Source organism: Botryllus schlosseri, chromosome 7 (assembly GCF_051294905.1).
Source record: "Botryllus schlosseri isolate E-star chromosome 7, Bs_hap1, whole genome shotgun sequence".
Lineage (NCBI taxonomy): Eukaryota > Metazoa > Chordata > Ascidiacea > Stolidobranchia > Styelidae > Botryllus > Botryllus schlosseri.
In genome coordinates, this window is record NC_137242.1 from 6,668,791 (window position 1) to 6,694,484 (window position 25,694).

General features: G+C 40.2%; 2 protein-coding genes across 3 annotated transcripts in view; one reads left to right on the forward strand and one right to left on the reverse strand.

Annotated features, from left to right (window-relative positions):
* The first annotated feature begins 273 nt into the window (after nucleotides 1-273).
* LOC145443872 (uncharacterized) lies at nucleotides 274-9,053 on the forward strand. The gene is made up of 4 exons (XM_080321836.1): nucleotides 274-523; nucleotides 1,982-2,155; nucleotides 6,037-6,345; nucleotides 8,694-9,053. Exons 1-4 carry the CDS (start codon nucleotides 279-281, stop codon nucleotides 8,926-8,928), a joined length of 963 nt encoding a protein of 320 aa, XP_080177962.1. The 5' UTR covers nucleotides 274-278; the 3' UTR covers nucleotides 8,929-9,053.
* Nucleotides 9,054-11,168: 2,115 nt separating this feature from the next.
* LOC145443855 (polypeptide N-acetylgalactosaminyltransferase 6-like) overlaps nucleotides 11,169-25,694 on the reverse strand; it is a 34,214-nt gene continuing 19,688 nt past the window's right edge. For both annotated transcript variants that reach the window (XM_080321816.1, XM_080321817.1), the window contains 8 exons: nucleotides 24,249-24,375; nucleotides 21,955-22,168; nucleotides 20,180-20,356; nucleotides 17,036-17,170; nucleotides 14,468-14,569; nucleotides 14,256-14,381; nucleotides 14,141-14,191; nucleotides 11,169-12,421 (listed from right to left, as the gene is read on the reverse strand). In XM_080321816.1, the coding sequence (XP_080177942.1) occupies nucleotides 12,278-12,421; nucleotides 14,141-14,191; nucleotides 14,256-14,381; nucleotides 14,468-14,569; nucleotides 17,036-17,170; nucleotides 20,180-20,356; nucleotides 21,955-22,168; nucleotides 24,249-24,375 (1,076 nt within the window). In that variant the 3' untranslated portion in view covers nucleotides 11,169-12,277. The remainder of the gene's footprint in view (nucleotides 12,422-14,140; nucleotides 14,192-14,255; nucleotides 14,382-14,467; nucleotides 14,570-17,035; nucleotides 17,171-20,179; nucleotides 20,357-21,954; nucleotides 22,169-24,248; nucleotides 24,376-25,694) is intronic.

The window sequence follows — 25,694 nt, forward strand, 5'->3', positions numbered from 1 at the left end:
GTCACCTCTGCCGTTACCCAGTTTTAATTAATATCGTGGTCTTGCGACTACTAGAAAACCTATTTGTGCTACCCGCGGTTCGATTGCGATTAAACATCAGGCCCTCTCGTCGAAAAGGTTGCACAACGCTGGACTAGCGCATCATAAAGGAAGGCTGAAAATGATCGGAAGGTTGATCATGTTGCATCTACCCAAATCAAGCTCGATTGAAAATTATTATGCTCAGTATCAGATTGGGCCACTTTTCAGTAGCATTCACATTCGCTCATCAGTAATTCATGATCTTTCTGCATATTAGATGTAGTAGCATTAAGGTGGAGTTTGCTAAATACGGTAGGAAGATGCTGCTGCTCTTGAGCGTGCTCTATGCCGTTAGTGCAATAGTCAGAAGTCATTCGCACCAAGCAGAGGGAAATAGCCTGACGACCTACAGAGTTATCGATATCGACTTTGAAAACTCTAAAGTCCAGAAAGTCTGCCTACTGGCTGAATTCAATGCAACAATAGTCCTGACTGATCGCAGGTAAGCCTAGAATGGTGTATTATCATATTCCTTTAGCGATAAAGAAAAGAGTGAACAGCGAGCAGGCAATTTCATCATGTGAATTGTGGCGTCACAATGGAGCCATATAACGTGTCGTCATTAAGATCAGTTACAAGTAGTTGAAACTTGGAATGGGATGAATAGATATTGTGGTGGCCTTTCATCAGAGGGAGTCTTTATTTTTTATCCAACCAAATACAAAACAAACAAACGGCAACAATGATGATATGGAAAACATGCACCATAGTATTTGGTAGGATGGGGATGATTGATACGACCTTGGAGGTCAACTAGTCTGACCATAACCGGCGCATCAAATAAGTACGAAGAAAGATGTGAGATACAAAACTTCATGAACGCAAATCAAGGATATAGATGCCAATTACCTTTGATATTGACACAATCTCGTTATCTGTTACAACAGCTTGTCTTTCAGACATGATTGTGTATTTGCTGTGCTTCACAAATATGAAGTTGCTAACACGTTGTATCACTTGATCGGTAGTCACTACTGGCTGACAATACCACGAAATGTTATCTTGAAATTTGAATATAGTGCGGTGTGAAAGCTATATAGCTGGGTAAATACTGGTAGTTTTAGATCCTCGAATTATTTACTTCGTGAAGTTAATTTGAAGATTCTTTCAAATCATGTCAACGGACAACTATGACTAGGAAATATATATCTAATTATACCAATGACTAGGCCATTATGGTTGATCCCAACGTCACAGAGATCACTAATGTACGTAGCTTTGTATTATGTTTCGTCTGCTACCACAAATCGAAGCGTACAGCCTTCCACAGAGGAAAATGGCATCGAACTATATATTTCTCGATCATTGATAAATATACTCTTAAGTGGCAATGAGCGTACCCAAGAAGTAGCTCTTGGTTTTAAAAAGGTTGGTGACCCCTGATGTAGGCAATGAATATTTTCAAAGATAAAAAAAAGTACATACATACACTGCTACACAAAAGAAGTGGTTTAGGTCGCTGTGTGTGTATGTCTCAAAAGATTTCGTGTCGCTGTACCACAACTATTCGAAATCTCGATACACTTCTATGGCTGGGTGTATGGTTAAGCAGGGCGTCCATCGGAAATGGGTCGATTGCGAAACTTGTTTCCGTGACTATGCTGCCGGTTGGCTATATATGACTGCTTTGTTTATAGAACTGCTGCAGATTAATCCTGAAATTCCTCACAACTCTATGAATTAAGTATGGAATAGATGCTATCTGACTGCAAGCCACGTCGTAAGAAAGTTTTCAAATTGGTGACAATCTGCTTGAGCATAACACTCAGAAAATGTAGAAGTGTTTCTGTTAAGCCCATCCTTATAACAACAATACCTAGACATCTTAATATTCCATTTGTAATTTTCTGTGATTTTCATTATACATCGCTATACGCCTATGATATCTTTCAATTTCCAGTGGCAAAGAACACATAATACCAATACCTCAAGATGCGTCAACAGATGGGAGCACGTGTGATCGAAATTTCGAATCGAGTCTTCATCTGAAATTCCATCACCATGCCGTCGACATGACATTTGCCAGAAATACGCGCCGCTTGAGGTCATCCGAAAAGAGAACGTATTGCTACGGGTATGATATAGGCTATCGCCCAGCCCGTTCGATAGAACCATGGGTATCTAGATTTTGTCTAAATATTCCTGGATGGAACAGATACGCGTCTACGTTACTGATATCGGACATATGCGTGCGTAACGCATCTTAATATTTGATGCTGTTAGAGATTCATACTTATAACCCTATATCGATCGATTTTAATTCGCGCCCAGATTGCTCAATTCCCATACATTTATAGATAATGATGGCTGCGAATTGAAAACAAGACATGCATGTATTTCTGATAGTAACTTTTCTGGTGCGTTTTAGTAGTTATTAGGGATGGTGTGAACGTGAGGTTCACGTTCGCGTTCTGTGTGTGAACATCGGATATTTAGAGGTTCACGTTCACAAACGAACCTTGGAAGGTTCTGCACTGTGAACCTTTTTCTTATAATACAATTTTCACTTCATTATAACGTCTCTGATTGAAATTTATGGCATTTCAACTGCTGGCCACTCTATGCATGGAGCTGGCAGCATAAAAAATCAGTAGCAGTCAGCTGTAGTCAACGAATGATGCTTTTTCAATCAATCAACGGAATTGATATCGTTGTCTGATGTAAAAAATCTAATAGGTGTACGGGGTCAATGTTGACTTCATATGTTTATTGTATCATATAAACAAAATCCGTGCAATTGGCGTGTTGGCTACAGCTCCAACTTTTTAATGGGGTGATATCGGCAGCAAGTATAAAAACCCTCCGTTTTACACTCTGCTCAATATCAACGTCGCAATACTAGACTCCGAATACTTTGTCCAGTGTGACCTAGACCGTTACCGCGTAAGCTTATATTCCCTTGCAACTCCTTGTTGAAATTGTAGGCACAGGGACGAAAGATGTTGACTTTATGGGATTATTATATCAGTTGTTTGCCCCAGTTAATACATTTGGCGACGTTTAAAACGTCAATATGCACTTCAGCATAGTGGCATTACGTGACGCGCGGCGTCGCTTGGTATCGTGTACATTAATATAGGCTATCACTTCACTGAAATTTAGGGTTGGAATTAGCAATATGACGTCACGTGACGTCATGAGGTTCACGTTCGCGTTCACACAGAACCTTTCAAAAAGGTTCGCGTTCACACGAACCTGAACCTTTCAGAGGTTCACACCATCCCTAGTAGTTATCTCCAAGTGCGGCTTTTGCTTCGCACTATTTCGGAAATTGGTATCTTCTTGTAGAAGATTGCGGTTGGTGCTTAACATAGATGCTTAAACACGACGCTTGTAGTCTGTGCTGATAACAACCCGCTGCTGATATCCATGGCTGTGATAAGATTTTGTTTCTATAATCTAGGTCTGTGATGAAATTAAAGCCAGGAGCTTCTCGATTGTTATCACTGGGCAAACTCTGTCTGCGAGGACATTTTTAAGCAGCTAAATAATTTAATTCAGTGTTCCCGTCAATCACAAATTAGAAATATGAAACGAAGTTCGACATGACTCAGCAGCAGAAGTGGTCAATGTACCAGCGTTGCTACTCCCGTAGAAGTAACGACGTCTATTTTTACTCAATTACAATTAGAAGTATACCGATTTCGAAGACAAACTACTATACAAGTGCAAGTAGAAAATGATATGAATAAGATGCCGAAGCTCAGGAGTAAGTGCGCATTCTGCGCAACGAGAGTGAGAGTGTGAATGCTCAATCGCTTGCGCAACAACGGTCGATACGCTTGCGGTTTGCGCGGTTCCTCACTTGCTGCTCAGCTGTGGTATCTTAATCCAGATGGGTTGTTGCGTCACATTACCAAACTCCGTTACAATTATAAATTCGAGGCTGATTTTCGGGGGTTCCAGGATCACACCACGAGCAGAATAAAATTTTATCTTCGCAGTCAGCAACGCAGTAGCTTTCGATTGATGCCAATTTTATCAAATTTTGCGCACGGCAAGTCAGTCTAAATCAGTGGTTTTCAATCTTTTCGTCTACGTGGACCCCGTTGAACCGTCACGGAATCCCTCCCAAAGGCCAAAGTTAGTTCAAAGTTAGCTCAATTATCGTGCAACCGTCATCTGTTTTCTGAAAATATCAACTGTACGCTAGCGATAAACAGCAACAGAATGAATTTTCTTGAAAATAACATCATACTATTATGCAGAAATTACGAAGGCTTTTAATATTTAAAAGCGAATTTTGTACTTGCATTTCTTGTAATACGCGGGCGTGTCTTAAATATCCGCAACGTTGATTTGATATGAACGAGCGTCGACAATCTATTTCCACAAAGATAGGGCGAGGCAAATGTAATAATAACGAGAAAAGCTGCCGGCGATACCATGGGGTATGATCACAACACATATGGCACCAAAATTGAGGTGTCATTTGTCCTTGTCATTTCTGTATCGCAGCTCATCTTAAAGTTATTATGGAATAACGGTTATGTATATCACAGAAGAAAATGAATATTTGTAACAAACTCTTTTCAAAACCCAAACAAAACATCTCTAATCAGCAATCTGTGTGTATCGGTAGACTATTGCAAATTTGACAATTAAAATGAGTCTACACAGTAGAATATTTTTATCTCCGACGGTCATTCTGTTTATGTGAATTCTGACGCTTTGTTAGCAGTTATGGAACGAGTCTTCCTTATGATTTCTCCAACTAAAAAGTACAAATCGGGTTATCAACCATTTTGCAAATTTGGAAGTTTCGCGGACCCCTAGGGTACCACTGGTCTAAATAGCGTTGTTAATCGCCTTTGAGCAAATTGAAAATATGACGTAACCCAGTCGCAGTGACCCGCGAGATTTGCTTGCGTCCACACCACTACAGGGCATTATGTTTGAACCTTTCGTGTCATTGTTACTGTTATGTTGCCATAATACCTAAAACAACACTCGAATATTATCAACTCGGAATCGAATCACCCGCATAGCAGTGTTGAGATGACTCGAGTCACCTTTTTCGTATGACTTGACTTGACTTAAGTCACTTTGCAAAAATGACTTGACTTGACTTGACTCGGCGCTTCAAAAATGCAGATTGACTCGTGACTCGGATCAAAATTTACGAGTCAATTTCAAGTCATCAAGTAAACGGCTCGTATTGTTCGCGATACGCCTGTGTCACATGTGAGAGTAACCAGTCCTACACTGACTGTACGTTTCACTGATCCCTCTATTGGTACGTCGCAGTACAATTGACCACAAACGAAATGATCACAGCTTACGTTTTCGCAGTAGCAGTAGATTGATCTATTAGCAACGTATCTCTGTTTCTTAGATGGTTCAGTAGTTACATTACGCAATGATCCCCTTTACCAATCATCTTGTGTGATTTAAATCGAGCGAATATAGTTTATAGGTTTATATTCTCACAGGTGTGTAGGTGGGTATAGTGCGTTTGTACCATATCAATTTGTTCAAACTTCTAGAGGCTTCGTATTTGATTCTCTTGGCTGATAATAACAGACTGTAGCATGTAGCTATGCAGTTACTAATGTATTTTATTTGCAGTTCTACGTGAGCGATACAACGCCTTATTGTATGCATGTTTAACTTTATATTCGTTATTTCATTCACGATAAAAGGCCGATTATTCTGTCTTTTACTCGCCTAGAAACATGTATAATGACTTTGAATCGTTACTGATACTTCGTTAATTCAATTTGACTTGACTCGTGACGTGACTTGACTTGACGTGACTCGAGTCCCCTCCAAAAAACGAGTGACTTGACTGGACTCGAGTCACCTTCGAAAATCGATTGGCTTGACTGGACTCAAATTAAAATGTGCAATGACTCGAGATGACTGAGGTAGTGATTTGATCTCAACACTGAGTCGTTTTCACCTATAGCCCCACTTACAATAGACTCCTTATTTTTAAATGACCAATTATTTCAGCTGCGATTACGGCACGTGGAACCTCACCACGCTCGCGATAAGAGCAAAAATCGACGAGAAACACGAAGTACACGCTGCTATGGAACCCGACAATCTGAAACTGTACTCTCCGGACCTTTCGAAAGGCATCGACATAAAGCGCGCGTATAAATGCGAAAAGGAAGACGACACCAACACTACCATACAGTTGGAGAATGTCGACGTAAACGGCGAACAAACTGACTGGACAGTGAGGGTGGAATTCAAGTCGATTCAAATTCAACCTTTTCTAGTATTCACCGAAACATTTGACGATCCTTTTCTGTGCAGGTAAGCAAGACTGTATCCACGGCAGCGTTAGGATGACTCTCAGCGAATAAATGTGCATTCGCACCCGCGTACCACCCGTGATATACTGGTATGAATGTACATTTGCACAGTATACACCCATGACACACGAAACCAGACACTATACTTTATACCGCGATATAAATCGAGTACATAATTCTGAGTTGCATTCTGTTTCGTGTAACACCCTTTTGGTGTTAATACACATTCTTTTGGCTAATTGAGTATAATCACGTTTTTGAAAGGCTTCACTCCGGTCACAACTCACAGTCATATAATCACTTGAGTTGACTCGGACTCGATGTTTGAGAAATGTGAAATGACCAGAGTTGGTCGAAGTAATCATCGCGGTGTATTTCTACTCGAATAGAAGTAGAGATTGTCAAGTAAGTAAAGGGAAAGTATTCTAGGCTTGATTCTGCCTAAATCTGAAAACTGTTACGGAGAAACGTAAGTATAGCCAAAAATCTTGACCGCTTGAGTAAGTAATGCAAATATGCAAATTCTTCTCGAGTAGAGAGCCCGACCGATTTCGGATTTTTGGGCCAATTCCTATCCAACCGATATCTAACACCTTCACCGACAACACCGAAGTATACAGCCGAATCTACCTCAAAAGGCGTATTTCCAAAACCTTGGACCCTTAGAGCATTTATTTCAACAGCTTTACAGCCATCGTCATCGTCATACTCGAACATGAAATAAACCAGAAAGACTGCATCTCGACGCTTTGAAAGTGTGACCTGTATGAAAGACGGCAATATTTCCATTCTAGCGGTCAAGGATTATAGTTTTCTGACTTCCTACCACCATGTTGTGACGGCACAAAAATTGCCAATATTTTTTCGCCTCCAATGGCCGATACCGATAATTATTTGATAGTGTGATATCGACTCGATATTATCGGCGAACCGATTTAATCGGTCGGGATCTATTCTTGAGTGCTACGAACATGTAGAAGTTTTCTCATTACTGACCAGACCAGTGACCACTTTTAGAATGACTCGGGACTCATATTTTACAGAAATTTGGATTTGAAAATATTTAAATGCGCTCAATTTTAAGTGCGCTAGCTCTCTACAGAGTAATTCGTTGGGTACTCAACTTAGCGACATCGCAACTTTAAATGCTACGAACCAATTATTATATAAGCTATTTACGCAAAGTATAGCACAACAGTAGCCAATTGTCGCTTTAAAATCTAAATCCACCCACGGCCCTGACTACAGGGTTGCATGTAAAAAAAATGTTTAAAAGATAACCCTTGTTTAAAACATGTTTTTCTTGTTGTTTTATCAACCACGTCAAGAATCATTAATTGTGACGTCACAATGGACTGTCATTGACAATTAGAAAATATGTGTTAAATGCGTCTCCTTGACGAAAAATGCTTGCGACCCTGGTCTTAATCGGACGAAAACTATTTTTAACCAAAACTACATCGTCATGCAGCATTTTTACGGTCGGCTGTCATCATCATCAGAACATCTATTCCGTACCAATGATATATAATGTACTGTATATCGACGTGCTATAAATGTTAAACCGACGACGATTTCGAGGGTTCTAATGATTCCAGTGGAGGCTCTACGAACGGGGGGCCCTTATAAGCTTCGAACCGTAGCCCCTTTTCCCATCTCTTATTATCATCTATCTTTCACCGCGGTAAGGTGCTGGATTCGGCCATGTCTATTATTGCATGTGTGCAAGGATGGACTACTTAAAAACTAAGATATTCTACCGCATGCAGAGACGTGATGATTGTCGGGATACGGGACTTTTCTAACAAATGCAGAGATTTGATGATGATTGACACATCTGTACGGAATCATATTCTTGCTCGGTACACGGATTTCCATGTTTATTCGTTATCATCCTTGAAAAAGCGCATCATCCAAATAGGGGGCCTTCGACCAGGGGGTGGCCGACCGCCCACCTCGCCCACCCCAAATGCCACCACTGAATGATTCCATATGGTATAGGTAGACTAAATATCGGATGCAAATCGTCGTTAGGCACATCCTACATGTCTTTTCGAAAGATTTTACACAATTGCGGTATAATTATACAACCTGAAAAAAGAGCTTCTTGGAGGTACAGAGCTTCAGTAATCAACTTGAAAACAAATCAAGTGATTTATTCAGAACACTGTTTAAAACATGTTTCAAAGGAAACGTTTAAAAATACCATTTGCTTTAAATGCAACCCTAGCCCTGACAATTGATGTGTGGATTTTTCGAATGTCAATACAGCGCGCTAGGTGATAGGCGAGCCCGATCAGCTGTGCTGCGTGTATGTCATCAGCATCTAAACTTGTCCATACCTTACAGCGACATTACTGGCAGCCTTCTGCTCGTAATCCTGTTGCCGCTCGTCTATTTCATCATATTCATCTTGTTCTACCGCTGCAAAGGAAAGTACGGCTGTCCGCCATGGGCGAATAAGGCGGGCCAGCACCGCCTGGATTCGAAGGTCAACTCTGAATCTTATTTGAGAGAAGAGAGCACGAACATGGTGTCGGGATTTAGCAGCTTTCAATTAACGACTGAAAATTCCTACTGCTGACCGTATTAACCTGGTGCGATTCGTGTGATACGGCTTTTTCACCACTGTGTTGAACAGTATACTTGATAAATTTCAGTACAATGGCATGTGAACTTTGTCGAAATACAGGCGGGATTAATGTTCAATTAATTCATTCATATCAGGTTGAGTAAAGGTTTTTGTAGGCCAGTCTTGCTACTACTGTGCTGTATAGCATTCGGACAAGCGAGAAAACAGCAAATAATTATAATACCAAACTTCAAAATTGATCGTATACAGGAATTTGGTGGTACGATAGATTTATCGTAACACAGGCCATGTCCTTTTTTTCGTGCGGTAGTAGTCCGGTTGTATATAATGTCGTATTGTACAAGGCTTGTAACGCGAGTTTATACGTTTAACGTACCACGCAATAAACGTTTGGGTGAGCGAGATCACTTAAATTGGCACGGTGTGGTAACAGGACGACATGAAATTATACGAATTGATATTTATACTATATGTGGATGGTACGAAACTTAATATTTCGGAGGTTCGCAATTGCAAATGAACCTTAGAATCATGGAAGTATTTTCCAGTAATTTTAAGACCAATGATCGAAATTCCTTGGATTTCGACCGTATGACGATGACAGGTAATTTAAATTCAATACAAATCTGAGAGGAGCCGCGTGACGTATTAAATTATGCTGAGTTTCAAGAATGTTGCTAAGCATATCACGATGTTACAGTTGTTCATAGAAAAACGAGTCACATCAGCCAGTTCTGCGTGCTTGGGCAGGGCCGGTATAATCCAGTGCTGTGACCGAATCATCTGTGCTTGACGAGAAATGTATTTGGGTCCGTGGTGTAAAATAGGTCTTCTGGTCTCTTGGTCTTCAAGGGTCCTCAGAGCATCCCTACAATAGCTTACTTCGTGCAAAGATACAAAACTGAGATCTATTACAATTTCACCTACGAGCAAAGTGGCTTTCCAGTCACACCAAAGCTCCAAACATTTTAAAACAAATTCTTGCCAATACCGATCAAGCGGGACATAAATAGTAAATTTTAACCATAGTGTCCTATATGGTGTCGACACTGGCGAATCTCACGCTTCAGTGAAATTGTATCACGTCACAATTTCCATTTGGCTACAGGCAATTTTACGGTCATTTTTGACCGGCTTGCCGAGCATTAAATTTGGTAAAACAGGTATCAATCGAAAGCTGTTTCTGTATTGATTACGAAAATATAAATTCTAATCCGCTCGTGGCCCTGGAACTCCCACAATCAGCCTCTAATTTTTCATTGTTATGGAGATTACTCTGGTATCTGTGTTTCATAATATTCGAAAATTTTGCTTTTGCGTCGAGATTTTATGACATCATAAATGAAAGGAACTCCCGTGGAATACACACCACATGATTTGACTTCTATTTGGTGAGATAGAGATAGTTAAGGCAGTGAGTGATCATAGCACGACACGTGTCACCTTTTTCGTCTACTGTCCTCTTATATTATCTTCTTTTACTTTTCATTCACTGTGCACCGTGCATTCCTCCTATTCTACAACGGCCAGGCCAGGTGGGTGTCTGATTTTCAAGACTGCTCCAAGTCGTTTCGACACCTTCATATCTTTCATTGTATGTGGTGGTGAAATGATGAAATCTTTAGCAATACATCGAATAGAATTAAAATCCGAGTTACAATTAAAGGTAAACCTAGACCTGAGCTGTCGTGAGATACCATGAAGAACTTTGTAATAACGAGGAGTTGCTGGAACATTTTATTATTTCTGGCGCAAAGTATGGAGTGTGATATGCCGCGGCTCGTATAAATCCAAAGTATGTACAAAAATTCATTTTTAGTTCTAATATAATTTTTAAACTGTCCTTATTTTTGGATCCATGTGGATGGCAACCCTGGCTTATAGACAATTTTGAGTGAGTGTAAATAAATGAAATTGTATGGGGAAGACTTTCTACGGAAATGGGAGATTTCAAATCGTATTTTAACATACTTCTAATTCGAAATCAGACAAGAACAATACATTTTTGAAAAAAACTAGTTTCATACTTTAGGATTCTGCAATAAAAAAATAGAAAATTTTGTGAGTCCAGCAGTACCTTGGGGCCTTAAACATGTTGGTTTTAAATTGATTTTTGTTTTAAACACAATCCTAGCTAGAAGTCGACAGCTCAGGAATCGGTCAGGTTCTTAACCGTTAATGATCAGATTCTATAACGCGGGTACATGCACAATTTATTGAAGTAAGGAATATCCAGACGATGTTTCTTCTTTTATTAAAAATCGATCAATAAACACAGCGCTATAGCTCCGTCTCATATTTTGCCCCGTATTCATATTGGACGGACGTAACCGGTTACTAGGCATAGCTCAATCGCCATCTCTAGTAACCACTGGACGTGCGCACTGTTGAGTTAAGATATTCCATGTAGCAGCAGTTTATATAATGGAACATAACGCAGGTTGTGAACCATCTGTAGTAGGGCCTACTTCTGTTAGCATATAGTTCTGAAACCCATATACAAAGAAATTGCACGGTTACCTTGTAAAAATGCGAAAGATAAAGTGAAAAAATATCTGAAAGCACGCAATTCTCGAACAGTTGCAGAGGATAGTTTTAAACAAGCATTTTTACGAGGAAATTAATACTTCCGAAGATCAGGCACGAGACTTGCTATAAATTTATGTAATATCAGCAGATAATGTTTAGAGTCAGTGTTACGAGCATCTACGATACTCGTATTGCATATAACGATGATACGAATCGATATGAACTATGTCGTCTATATGCAGTACTATATAGGCCTACATTATATCATGGAGGATGGAAGTAACCGCTCCCCCATCAATGCTTTGTCAGTTAAACAGGAATAGTGACGAATGATAACCACTCCAGTAAATAATCCGGTGTAAAAACCAGCAGGTTTGTACATGCATTGTACAACTGTAACGTCGTGTGAAATCAATAAATAATGAAAGCTGATAGTAGAAGTAAAACAGATAACGCGTGTAGTCAATTGGAAATAGTCATTATTATATAGTTTTGTTGTAAGAGTCGAATGCAAAAAGGGATTCAAAAAGCACTGTCTTCCTCTTTTTAAGTCATGGAAAATGGGACATCACTGCGCATACTCGCCATCTTCCATTACGAACTTGAAGTTCATAGCTTCATGCAAACCTCGATACTGAGTACAGTAAATAATAACGCATAGCTTCTCATATGCCAATAATGCCAGTTGCGTCTATACTGGTCCCACTTCGTGCGACATGCTGCGTCACCCCTCATTACAGATAGGCTACACGATGATCGTTCAATGCCGACTCACGAACTCAGCAGCGAGACGATTTGTCACGATCCGAAGCTATGTACCGGCAACGGGCACTCTTTCCGACGACATGTCCCGCAATCGCCACAGTTGCGACTTGGAATCAGTGCACGGCAGTAGTTGAACTGTATTGGACACCGCCTCCAAGCATTTCCCAGACGCGTGTCTGATGTTTCCCATCTGGAATATCCAAAATATGGAATCATATTGCATATAGCTGGGTAGAAATACTTTTCTTAAGGAGCTTCAGTCCTACTTGTATAGGCTATTAGAAGTACGCAAATGTGGTGCCGTACTGTACCGGCGCTCAAAAAACGACGTTCAGCTACCGGCACGTCTTCCTTTTCAGTCGTCGTCACGTCGGCTGATGAGGGCCGGTACCGAACACCTATTTACGGTAACCAAACCGCCGTGGTTCGTACGTCACAGTCCTTCATAACACTGTCTGACATGACAAATATCAAAAACTCCTTCAGATAGAATAACATCACAGCGCATATTTTCATCATCATTTTAGTAAAAATTTGTCAAATCAATACTCCACAAGATTGAGATATAATGAAAGGATATAGGCGGGTGCCGAAAGACCTGTAGTAGTAGCAGCATGTATTGTGGATCAAAAGGTTATGGGCTTTCCATTTAGGCATATTTCTCCCAAGACAGAACACAGTAATTAAAAAACTGCGTTTGGAAGCGTAAGCTATACTGCGATCAGAAGTTTTCTTCGCATCACGTTTCAAGGAAGGTCTCAAGCGGTAAAATGTGGGGCGAGTTGGGTTTGTGATTTGCGAAAGAGTGAGCACGAATTACATATTTATGTTGAAATAAACCCATTTAGAATATATTATTGAACTGCATATTGAGGTACTGCACCTTCAAGAGAAAGCACGAGTTTGCAATCATCAGCCCACAGAGATAAACTCTCGACTCGGAACCGAATCAGTCAAGTATTTTGCCCAGCTCGAATCCCAACCCATTCTCTTGAATTCTGCACCATTAAACCACCCACTGCCGTACACAAATTGTTCGATGAAAATGGATTATTCGAAGCCGCGATACAAGCACATGGAAGCAGATCCGGTCACTGCGTGAACTGCTTTTCATGTAGAACGTCAGTCATTGTAGAACGTTATTGACACTGACATCCGACGAAAATCATAGTAAAGAATATCGGCCAGTTGTAAATGACCATTGCAGTCGGAAAACACCGCGAATAGGCTACCACAAACAACAACGACATCAGATGTGTTCACTGATCAATATAGTGCAGCGGTTCCCAACCGGTGGGGAGTTCCACATTGACGGGAATTCAATGATGTCTTGTGGGGAACAGAGGCATGTGTTGAACATTATATACAGAATAGTCTACATATTTACGGAGACACGTGCGCGATTAACGTTACCAGTTAACTGCTCTGGAATGTATAAATCTAAAATTATATGGCGTGTTGATCACAAAAACTGAGTCTTAACTCTGGATTACCAAGCATTCACCAATTGATCCAGCACTACCAGTATATGACGTTAAATAACGCTTTCGCTAAATCTTAAGGGTTGCCGGTATCGGATCGCAATCCGTTTTATGTTGCAGTTATAGGCGATTGTCTTGCGTACCGGCGTGGTTGTGTGTCTTGTGTAATCAAGCAAATAGCTGCTCCGTAATGACAAAAATCAAAATGAAATACGACGATAGTTTTGTGTAGTGGGGAATGAAGACTCGGAATAAAATTGAAGTGGGGAATGAAGACAAAAAGGTTGGGAACCACTGATATAGTGTCTTTATACAACTTTATTCAACTGTGCGTCGACACCAACATGACGGATACTATAGTTCGAAGCGAATAAACAAAGGAAGATATATATTTTGACATTGCCAAAATCTAAAATACCGTCTCTCACCTCACCCATTAATTTTATCCCGTTGCCCAGTATTCGCGGCTTTCCATGTTTCTAAACAATCGCAAAGAAATGCAATCTATCGCCCGTCAGTTATCAGGCAAGATCAGAGGTTTACCCTATCAAAAGACCACTGCTGCTCCTGCGCACCAGACGCGCATTGGCTTAAAATTGCGGAGGAGTCACGTGGATGAAGACAATTGCGGTCGTTCCGGAATTCCTTCCGAATAGATATGGAAAATTTCTAAATCACGAGAAATTCGGATTACGGCAATTTCCTAAGTAATGCGTGAACCATTTGATTCAACTTGCATATCTACTTGAGCTTACTTGCTTCTCATTAATTCCGTGACATTCCCTGAGAATCAACGGCTGATCTATCGCCCCGCCAGTGTCCAGACAAAGTGTTGCGCTTGAGTCCTCGCTAGCCCACTTTTGGAATGACACAAATGCATGAATTTCTAGCATTAGAGGCTGCATTGAATAGGCTGGCTAGTCAAAAGTTTCTGCGATGCAGGAACAGCATCTCAGACGAGCTGGATTCGGTTCAATGCTGGTCTGGGACGGGTTATTAGAGATTTCTCCATGTTTAATTCGGCACTTGGCACTTGCATACGCATGGTTGCATAGGTTTGGTGTCATGTCATTCCAAACTACTAAAACGATATGAGTCACCTCAGTTATTTAGATTGACGACAATGCTCCATCCAATATAGTATGGGAGTTTAACTCATCGCAAGCGACGTTTATTGACTAAAATACTGCATGAAGGCTATAAAAAAAATTGTGAAGAGGAAAATGGTGTTTGAGCGTATAGGAGAAATTTGGCCCCCGATTACGTCAATATTGCAAATGAAGGACTAATGTTAGTTCTTTTTCACCAATCTGAATATATATTAAAGCATGGTTCGAGTGATACTATGATTCCACTCGGGTCATCATGAAGGCAGTTACAGGTATGTCGGAACAGTCTTGTCTTTAATGTCGCTACTGACGGAAATAACGATGTCGAAAATGTAAAACCAAATGGAATCCAGTGACCATAATATTACTATTGATCAAGTGGCCTTGCTATCGATAACATGTAAATGACTCGAACATTTTTTCTCCTAGTCTCGAGTCATGCCATATCTATTATACGTCGATTCCGAATCGAGTCAATGTCAAGTCATTTTAGGGTAGTGAATCTCAAGTCAAGCCATTCACAAAACGAGACCTTGGTCAAGATATTTCAACATTGCTGCATGGAGCTTGATATTGATGAGTTCAGTGCGGGTATCAAAACAATGCATCAGTCGTTTAACAGTTTACATATTGCATGTGGTGGATATATCCAATGGCAGGTGGTAAAATGCGTTCTCGAGCGACTATGACTGCGACGATCTCATTGATCCGGGGCGGTTGTGAGATCACAAGACTCGGCAGTCGGCATACACATACAAAATGAAGAATTGGTGCCTATGTGGCAACACTCAGTGGTGGCCCCACGATTTGGGGGGGGGGGGCACACTGTGCGATACTTCTGGGGGAGGGGCGCTATAAGTATGTAATCGCAGCTTATGGGGGACTCAGGCCCCCTTTCGCATCTATTGTTACCACCTTCATATTAGTGCGTCATATGGGATGCGATTACGTGATGTGTATACGACAGTATAACACGCCTTTGAAGCAATCCGGAATGTTGAATTTCTCTAGCTCCTGAACCTTCTTCTATCATACGTTGTCAAGTTATAAAAGAAGTGAACCAGTAAACTATAACTCATGCCTTCATGCTGAAGATGTATGGCATGAAGCGTGAAATAATAGAATAGCGATACAACTGCTGCAGGCTAAATAGACCCACACTAATCTGGAAAGCTATCGGCTGACATTAGTAATGAGCCAGCACACCACGTCAAGGTTTGAGCCAGGTGCTGGATTATGTTATATCTATAATTGTATATAGTTGCAAGGATCGGCTACATCAAAACTAAGTACCTCTATCGCATGCAGAGACTCGATGATTATCGGGATATTGGATTTTTGTAACAAATGCAGAGATTTAATGATTGACCAAAGAAGGGGGCCTTCGACCAGGGGGGCGAGCGACCGCCCACCTCACCCACCTCAAAAGCTACCACTGGCAAGACTTATAACTACAATTTCAAGAATAGTTTACTCATCGTTACAATGAGGCGTATTCGGTGTTTGCTTATGATGTGAGAATCAATAAATAAATGAATATATAAGTGATGGCCTAACATATCTCCCTGTAAGCTCTTGCTGATGTGTAATATGTAATGACTATAGTAATACCGACTCGGTATTGCAGTCTTGAGTATTATTGTGTTTCTATCGCGTTGTGTCTAGATCAAGTCAAGACCAGACACTGTTGCTCTACCTCGCCCATACATTGCTTCATTGATCATTTGCCACCATTGTTTAATTTTTGTTCTATTTTCCTTTAACTAAACATTTCTTTACAGCCAGACTGTTCAGAGTCAAGTGTACCTGTTTGATGCTGGTGTGATCAGACTAGATGACCTTCACGGTCTTATCGATCATTCCTATCTAATACCGAATACTGTGCATGCATATTTTCTGTACCACCATCACTGCCGTTTGTTATGTATTTTGGTTCGATGAAAAAATAAAGACTCTCTCTCTCTCTCTCTCAGAGGTCGTCCAAGTAGTCTGTCTTTCTACTTGTGTGGAAGTAGAACTAATGTCATCAATTTCTATACTCAATTACAAGTACAAGTATAGGTATTTCCTAAATATCATTGAGTAGAAGTGGAAATACGGTAAAGTGTGCAAGTCGGAAAAAAACTACTTGAGCCCTACGGAAAAGCAGAAGCACTCGGTTTCTGATCTCCTACGGTCAAGACGAGTCATCTTTGACAAGTCAAGTTGCCTCACCTCACCATAGAACAGTTTTCCGCTATTAGAGTATCCGTAGAGTTCCGGGTGAACGTTGTCCAGATACCAGTCGAACGTTTTGCAATGAAGTCTTTCCCGCAGCTTCAGCCGATCGGAGTAGTCTCCGGCATTGAGCTTGGGAGCAAATAGAGATATTGGATGGATTGAGCAATCACCAATGAGCAGTGAGCACAGAGCAGTTTTTCGATGATATCATGCAGTGTTATTATTCAATAGACCAGTGGTTCCCAAACAGTGGGGAATTCCCCACTGGTGGGAAATTCAATGGTGTCTGGTGGGGAATAGACGCATTTGTTCAAAATTATATAGAGGACAGTCTACATATTCACGGAGACACATGCACAATAGGGTTGTTCAAAAAAAACTTTTTTTTCCAAATCTCACTCGCCTACTGACTAAATCGTCAGGTTGTCCAAGAAAACGATGCACACCAAATTTGACTCAATTCCAACCAGTCATGGCCGTGCAATCTTGAATTGAAATTTTTAATTTATTAAAAAAATAAAAAAAAAAAATTTCTCAAATTTTTCTGTCAACCCCATGAAATTGTTGAGCTGTCTTCAAAGACGATGCAAAACAAATTTGAGTCAATTCCGACTAGTAGAAGCGGAGCTATTTGAGTTTTTCGTTGATAATCCCCGGCTCTAGGATAATCCGAGAAATATCAACGAAAAACGCGAATAACTCCGCTTCTACTGGTCGGAATTGACTCAAATTTGTTTTGCATCGTCTTTGAAGACAGCTCAACAATTTCATGGGGTTGACAGAAAAATTAGAGATTTTTTTTTTTTTTTTTCAATAAATTAAAAATTTCAATTCAAGATTGCACGGCCGTGACTGGTTAGAATTGAGTCAAATTTGGTGTGCATCGTTTTCTTGGACAACCTGACGATTTAGTCAGTAGGCGAGTGAGATTTGGAAAAAAAAAGTTTTTTTTGAACAACCATTGCACAATTACCGTTACCACTTACCAGTTAACTGCACTGGAATGTATGTATCGAAAATTATATAGCGTGTTGTTCACAAAACCTCATTTTTAACTCTGTATGACCAATGATGGCGTCACAAACGCATCCAGCACGACTAGTTGACGTGAAATAACGCTTTCGCGAAATTTTCAGCGTTACTGGTATCGGTTCACAATACGTTTTATGTTGCAGTTATAGGCGATCGTCTTGCGTGCTGGTGTGGTTGTGTGTCTTGTGTAGTCAAACCAGCAAATAGCTGCTCCGTGATGACAAAAGTGCTGGGTAGTGGGGAACAGGACCGTAACTGCCGCACTCCACCCCCCCCCCGCGATTTAATATTGCCGAATATCTGATTATTTGTTACCCTTCCCCCACGAAAATACATAGAAATTATAGAAAAACTGCGCCACGACGCACAATGGCATATGAAGTTATCGGCCATGTAACATGCAACTCCGAGAAGTCTGCCAGAACGATCAGCAGCGAGAAGACCTTCACCGAGAATGAATGCTCTTGTTGTGTCCCAAAACTTTGATGTATATACACTTATACAGTACAGTATAGATCTGAACCCCACAGGACACATACCATCCCGCAGGGAAAAATTATTTGCCAGTAAAGCAATACCAATTCGAAATCGTGTGTGCCTTTTAGTTTTGGCGATTTCCGTATTTTATGACATAACAGATAGGAGGTCACGAAATAGCATAATGTAACGAAGTCAATATACCAACGGGTCCGTCCGAAGATGTTCAATTCTTATTTAGGGGTCCTACCTTTTCTAACACACCTCACTCAGCTCTACCGGCAAATCTGATCACGTGAGCAGAGAGGCGATAAAAAATTGATAGCAAAATATATGCAATTCCCTATCATATTGGCCGATTGAAACACGAATTACATAAATTTTTCGCGCCTCGCGCGTTTCATCGATATGTTTTTGGGGTATTCATGGTTCTGTCGACTACAATGGTCCTTTACACCAGGCCTACATCTTTCATTTTTATTCCGTAGCCGCCGACGTATAGCACGGCCCACTTATAGGCTTTTTGTAAGACACCACTTACGCGGATGAAGTGGCGAGGAGGTGCCTAGATAAACCTCTAACACTTAGTTATAGGAATTCTGAAGTCGACATCGGTCGGACTCGAACCATCAGCCCATTGGTGTTGCAGCCGCAGATTATACCATACTGCGCTATTGCGCCACGCGTGTAGTCGAAATAAGGCGACGCACTAAACAGTAGACCCAATGTAACTGACAAGTTGCAGGGATAAAGCGTACAGGCTCAGCGGGGCTGAGGTGGTTCTGGGGCCCCAAGACCAACGTTTTTTTGGCGGGGCTGGCAAAGTACTGTTTATGTCGTGGTGGGGAATGAAGGCTCGGAATAAATCTGAAGTGGGGAATGAAGACAAAAAGGTTGGGAACCACTGCAATAGACTATAGACATGAATCGCATATTTATGATAGAGCTTCTTAGAGGTGCAGAGCTTCAATAGAAGATTGAATAGTATATTCATAGCGAAGTGAACCTAAATAAAATATATGCTAGATGTTGTTCAACCAGTCAGCGTTGCTCAAACAGAAGTAGCAATAATATAGTAAATTTCCCATCAATTACAAGAGGAAGTAGCGATTTCAAAGGCATGTCAAAACTATTTCAAGTGGAGGCAGAAAATGAAAGGTTCAAAAAGTAGTAGCAGATCTTTGTTAGGGTTTGCATACTTTTGGCAGTCAATCGGCAATGCATACTTTCAAAATTGAAAAATGTATCTCCGCGACTAACACAAAAGTACCAATGACACTACAAATTTAAGTAGAATCTTTGAAAATATATTCGGATAACGTGATATTTCACCTGGTTGTTATGATATTTTCACCCGTTAGAGCGATGCGTAGGCTACTCATCCCAAAACCACATTGTATTTTACTCTTTACTACTCTCTACTGTACACTACCTAACTGAAACTGAGAAAATGAAGTATAGTTCTGTCTGAAACCCCTTCAAGTCCAAGCAGAAGTATTCTAAGGACATAACCGCCGGAGTAAGAAAGTATCTTACTGATCAGTTCACTTAAATTGGAGAGGCATCGTCACATGCCATGTAGCCTACGAATCGCTATGGTTACGTAAAAACTCCGTGTTAGACAGACACCTGACGCACGCCCGGCACTGCATCATAAAATACGTTCTTGTAGTCATCCATCCAGACTTCGGCTACCCGTACGCTGTTGCGGTTCCAATCGCTCATTTGATATTGAAAGCCGTGTCGGTGCATGTGACCGACGTGAGAACAGGGGTGAATCTCCATCGACCCATTGCACATCCATATCTGCAAATATCAGAGGTGGTCAGTAACGAAGTACTTCTACTTTTTTGAGGTACTCAAGTAGTTTTTCTCTACTTCTGGTACTTACTCAAGTAGATCTTTTTTTTTCGCTACTAGTACTTTTACTTCGTAATTTTTTGTGAACTACTTACTTACTTTTCGCTGTTTTCAGTTTGTCAAGTAGAAGTAGTTTAATCCTCCAATCAGGAAGAAAGCCTGAGGAATTTCGTGGATGTTTTCACGGAGTATCAACATTTAATTTTCATAAAAGTTGAGAGTAAAACCCAGAATTTTTGTCGTGCTTCGCACACAGTGGATGTGGAGTGACCAGTATGATTTTACGAAAGTATCGATGAATATAATTTAGGAGGCGGGTTGCGTGGTTCCGTTCACATCGCATTGTCGCCAACATAAAATATTTCATCACAGTTTATCTGGTCCATCATAACGTTTGAAACTGATGTTTCGCATTCTAGCATATACTTATCATATTGTAATCTAGCAGTCCATGGGGTGTCGGAATCTGGAAAAGTGGACTCTGACTTTATTTTAGCTTTAGACCTGTTTTAGCATATTACCTTAGAAACTTTTCTGAACCAAGGACATGAATTTAATTTTCCGCTTTAGAAGAGTATTTAGCCTATATTTATCTTTTAATACCATTTTCATACTTTGAGTTCTAATTACTTTCAGTTCTTTTGTCTGGAGAACACACATGTTGAAGTAGAGAAGCAAGTGTAGTAATGCCTTTAAGTTCCAGAAATAAAGCTACACAATATGACATTTTACGAACCACCATATTTTTTATCAACGTTTACTGATCGCGCAAAGTGTTTACACCGTATCCGATACAATTTCTCCGTATTTCTCTTCTACTACACCATACGGGGCTTATAATATGGGAGAGGGCGCCATACCATGATATTTTCTGAAACGGGCTGTTCGAGTAAACTCAGGATTAGTATCGCAGCACCATATCAATAATAGCATTTTCATTCCATTATGTGGACGAATGCTTATGCTGTCGAAAATTGGATACCTGCTGGTATGCATCAATATAAATCAAGCTCTGCATCTTTCGCATAGCTCAATTTGCAGCTTTTCACAATCCATGCGAACGAATTACGATCGTTTTCACAACTACTTACTTACTTGAGTAGATTTAAAGTCAGTTAATTCTACTTCTACTTCAAGTAGTTTTAGGTTGCTTATGGAAAAAGTACTTCTACTCGTACTTGAGTAGATTTTTTTCGTCGTTACTTCTACTTCTACTTGAGTAGCTTTCTTGACTACTTTGACCACCTCTGGCAAATATATACAAATCAAACAGCGATGTCCGTAAATAATTTCCAAGTCACGTGAAGTTGTAATACTTAAACTTACCAAACCGAATGAAGTAGCCTACTTCTGTTTGTGCAAGTACCAAAATAGGCCTGCAAAGTTATTGTAATTATTGTGCTATCGAACAACGGCAATATACTATTTGAACTTGCAGGTCCAGTTACCTCGTTTCGAAATCAAGACACGTATCCCAAAGCAAGGAGAGACGTCGATACTTTCCTAATTGAATCAAATGGCAGAAATTCGAAGCTAAAACTCACCCGGAATGACATTTCCACATTTTCCGCTCCATAATCCGCCATACCTTCGTCGAAAGTGCCGAGCGAATGAAAATACGAGGTTTTCATTGAAAACATGCCTCCCACCATAAGGGGTGTGAGAATGGGCTTGTCGTCTGGCGTTTCGGCGGTACGTCGGCGTGGAATATCCCAAAACGAAGACAGATCCCATCGGAGAAGATATATCGGCACGTCTCTAAGTATATCGAAATAGAAAACCAGCATGATTAATGGTCATAGTCTATCTAAAAGTTCAGTTCAGGTTAGCTCAGTTCAGTAATCATCTCATGGAGATGACGTTAAGATGAAATGATAGAAAGAAGTCGAAATTAGAGTAGACTTTCACTCAAATAACCCAATGGCCTCGATTCTAGAACATGTAACTAAAAGTCATACACACGGAATGAAAAGTGCACAGGAGATGATATAAAAATGACAAGCGATGAAGTTGATATCATTAGTTTATTCACTGAAAGCTTTTCCAACTCTCATCAGTAGGGCGATTATTTTTGACACGTCAAAATAAGTCAAAATGTTGTCAAAATTGTAGAGTTAGGTCATAATTTGTCAAAATTGTTTACAAAGTCAAAAAATTTTTGACCTCTGCATTTCGTTTGCGTCGTAGATTTTGCACTGTCGGTGAACGTATCATTTGATATTTTACAACTTGCAGCCTACTTAATAGGCCCACTGTTGTAGACGGTCCATTGTCTGCTCATTGTGAATCATAAACGGTCAAATCAAACAAATAATTTGACATGGTGGTATGATCAACGCACCGCAATATTCTAATTGGAGCAAGACTGGTTGGGCATTGCTTTGTTCATATCTAAAGAAGCGCATGATGAAAAATTATGATGCATACAATATTGTCAGCATGAAGCAACACGGTGTGTCACCAACAGTGTACGCACAACTTCAGAGTGTTATCAGACAACAATTGCTGCTGTTGAACGTTCTTTCTCCATTCTCGGCAAGTTACTAAGTAAGGACAGACACTTTGTACCCGAGAATGTAAGAAAGCATTGTTCGTTGTAATACAACAAATTTTAATTATTTCTACCATAATACGTGATGTAACTACTGGAAATCTTCATAGGGCCAGACTTCGTTAAAATATTAATTTTTCACGTCAAAATTTGTCAGTTTTCAAGTCAAAATCGTTTTTTTTTTCAGGTCAAACTACTTCGTTACGACAGACAATTCCAACCAGAAATTAAGATAAGTAGTACAATTTGAACACTATGTGCGAAAACACCTAATTTGCATACGAGAGGTCAAATTCTTGGGGTCAAAATCTTCCGATTTTAGTTCAAAAAAATCGCCCTACTCATCAGTTATGATTGAAATTCAAAATGTTGGGAATATTATGTCTAGTACCATGGCTCACCATAGTTTTAGTAAGTCATGGTTTTAGTAGGCCATGCTAACACAGAATTTCCCAACCAGTGTGTCACGACCCACCACTGGCCCGTGATGCTATTTCAGGTGGGTCGCGAAGAATTTCTAAATGTTACAGCTTACAGTTCCCTTTTCAATATGGCAAGCACCTCATCTTCTCACGATTGGACAAGCAAATACACGCTCTTCCCCACTAAATTAAATTGTTATTGCGGCCATAACCGCCGCAAGCCACGTTCTCGCGCCAGAATAATTCGTGAGACAGATTTTCGAGTCATTTTGATTGGAGCTCGAAATTTGACAGTGTGTTATCGTGCATGCCTGAGAATTGGAATTAATTCCATCCCCAAAGGCTTTGCGAAAGCTGCTCGGGAGAACAGCTATCCAGGCTGATTTGGTGTTACAATGAGGAAACGATTGCCACGACTCATGCTACTCAGAACTTGTGTTCAGCGTAAAAGGCGTAACAATACTGATTGGATACGCGCTTTTTCGTTTGTAATCATCTGTTACGTGTATTAATTCTTGTCTGCTCGGTACATTCGTATTACCAATGCGTCTAGTATAATTTGTTACACGACGCATTTGGGCGTTGAATTACGTTCTCATTCGTGTGTCATAACTGATATTGCGTCGCACAATAAAACGTGGATGGAAAGTAGACAGCGTTGCAAGAATACAGTGACTGGCGGTGGGGCCAGTATCCAATCGATAGTAAAGTAGTGACGGTTCACAACAAACATTGACTAGTACATATTCGGTTATTTATATGTTTCGAATTAGATTCCAATCATTACCGACTATCGCTACTCATATGTTATTGTTTCGTGAAATTTTGAAGTTCTGCATATTTGCGTTGCCGAGCTTTATCTCACTTCGTTTGTCGGAAGTTCAAGCTGAATGTATCCGGAGGCATGTCTTCCACGACAGGGTTTGCAACCACTGTCGGATCTTCAGCGATTCGCTCCAAAAGCGGTTCGAGCCATCCTTTGGTGCATTCACCTGCGTAATTTGATTATAGATTACTAACCTATACGGATAGATACGCCGCTCCCGAAAAACCGTCGTTGCGTTTGAGCAGGCAGTCTCTCTTATTGCTGAGCAATCTAAAAATAGCATAATTGGTAGTGCTATATATAGCACTGATCCGAGCACTGAAATTTAATATCATTGTTCCTAATTTAATGTATTAATTTAAGATCAATGATATTAAGTTTCAGCGCTCGAGTCGCCAGCTATAGCACTACCAATTACGCTATACTTTCAGATTGCTCAGCAATAGGAGACACTTGCGCAAGCGTAACCACCTGCAGTTGCGTACCTATACGTAGGTTGGTAATCTATAATTAGATTGAACAACTTCATCAGAACATCGATTGAAAAATAGATCCTGTATGAGTGTAACGAAAACATTCCGACAAGAATGATTTTCGAGTAAGCTTGAAATCGAAATAGTCGGCTGTTCGTTAGCGTAGTATCCGCTATTAACTCAGCGCCAGCTTTTAGTATCTGGTAGCTATCGCAATGATGCGAGTACTCAAATCCGAATCGATTATTTATTGTAATGATTCCAGAGTCGAGCTGTGTTAGACATTTTTGAGTACTGAAATTATGCACCCCATTCCGTTTGGAGTCATATTATAACGATATTTATAGTTTCGATACTTTTTCCCCACCGTGGAAGCTTTGAAACCCTGATTCATCATATCACAGCATCCAAAACACGTAGTATGAACGTAAGCACGTTAGCGGAGGTGGTGGAATTTGCATGAAGTCGTCCTCAAGACCTCAACCCACAGCGTTTTCACTATAGGGTTGCATTTAAAACAACCGTGTTTTAAAACATTTTCTTCAAAACAGTGTTTTGAACAAAGGCCTTTGAAAAAACGTGTTTTTTTAAGTTGTAAAATTATGCCATAATTGTGTAAATACTTTTCAAAAGACATGCTGTATGTGCCTTCGGACAATTACCACCCGGTATAGCCGACGTATATCAATGTGGGATGGTTGCAACCCTCAAAATAGTCGGTGCAACAGCAAGTATTTCGTCGAAGGAGCTATATTTACCCCATATTTTCAATTGCCAATGTCAATCAACTATGACATCACGATTGAGTATTCGTGACGTCATAGCTTAAAGACAAACAAAAAAGAAACAATAAAAAACTTGTTTTAAACAAGGGCCTTGTTTTAAACATGTTTGTTTTAAATTGATTTTTGTTTTAAATGCAACCCTAGTTTTCACAAAATGCAATAAAACAGATATGTTTGAAATTGTGCTAAATTATCTTTAAGGTTGCCATAAAAGGTACATATTTGAT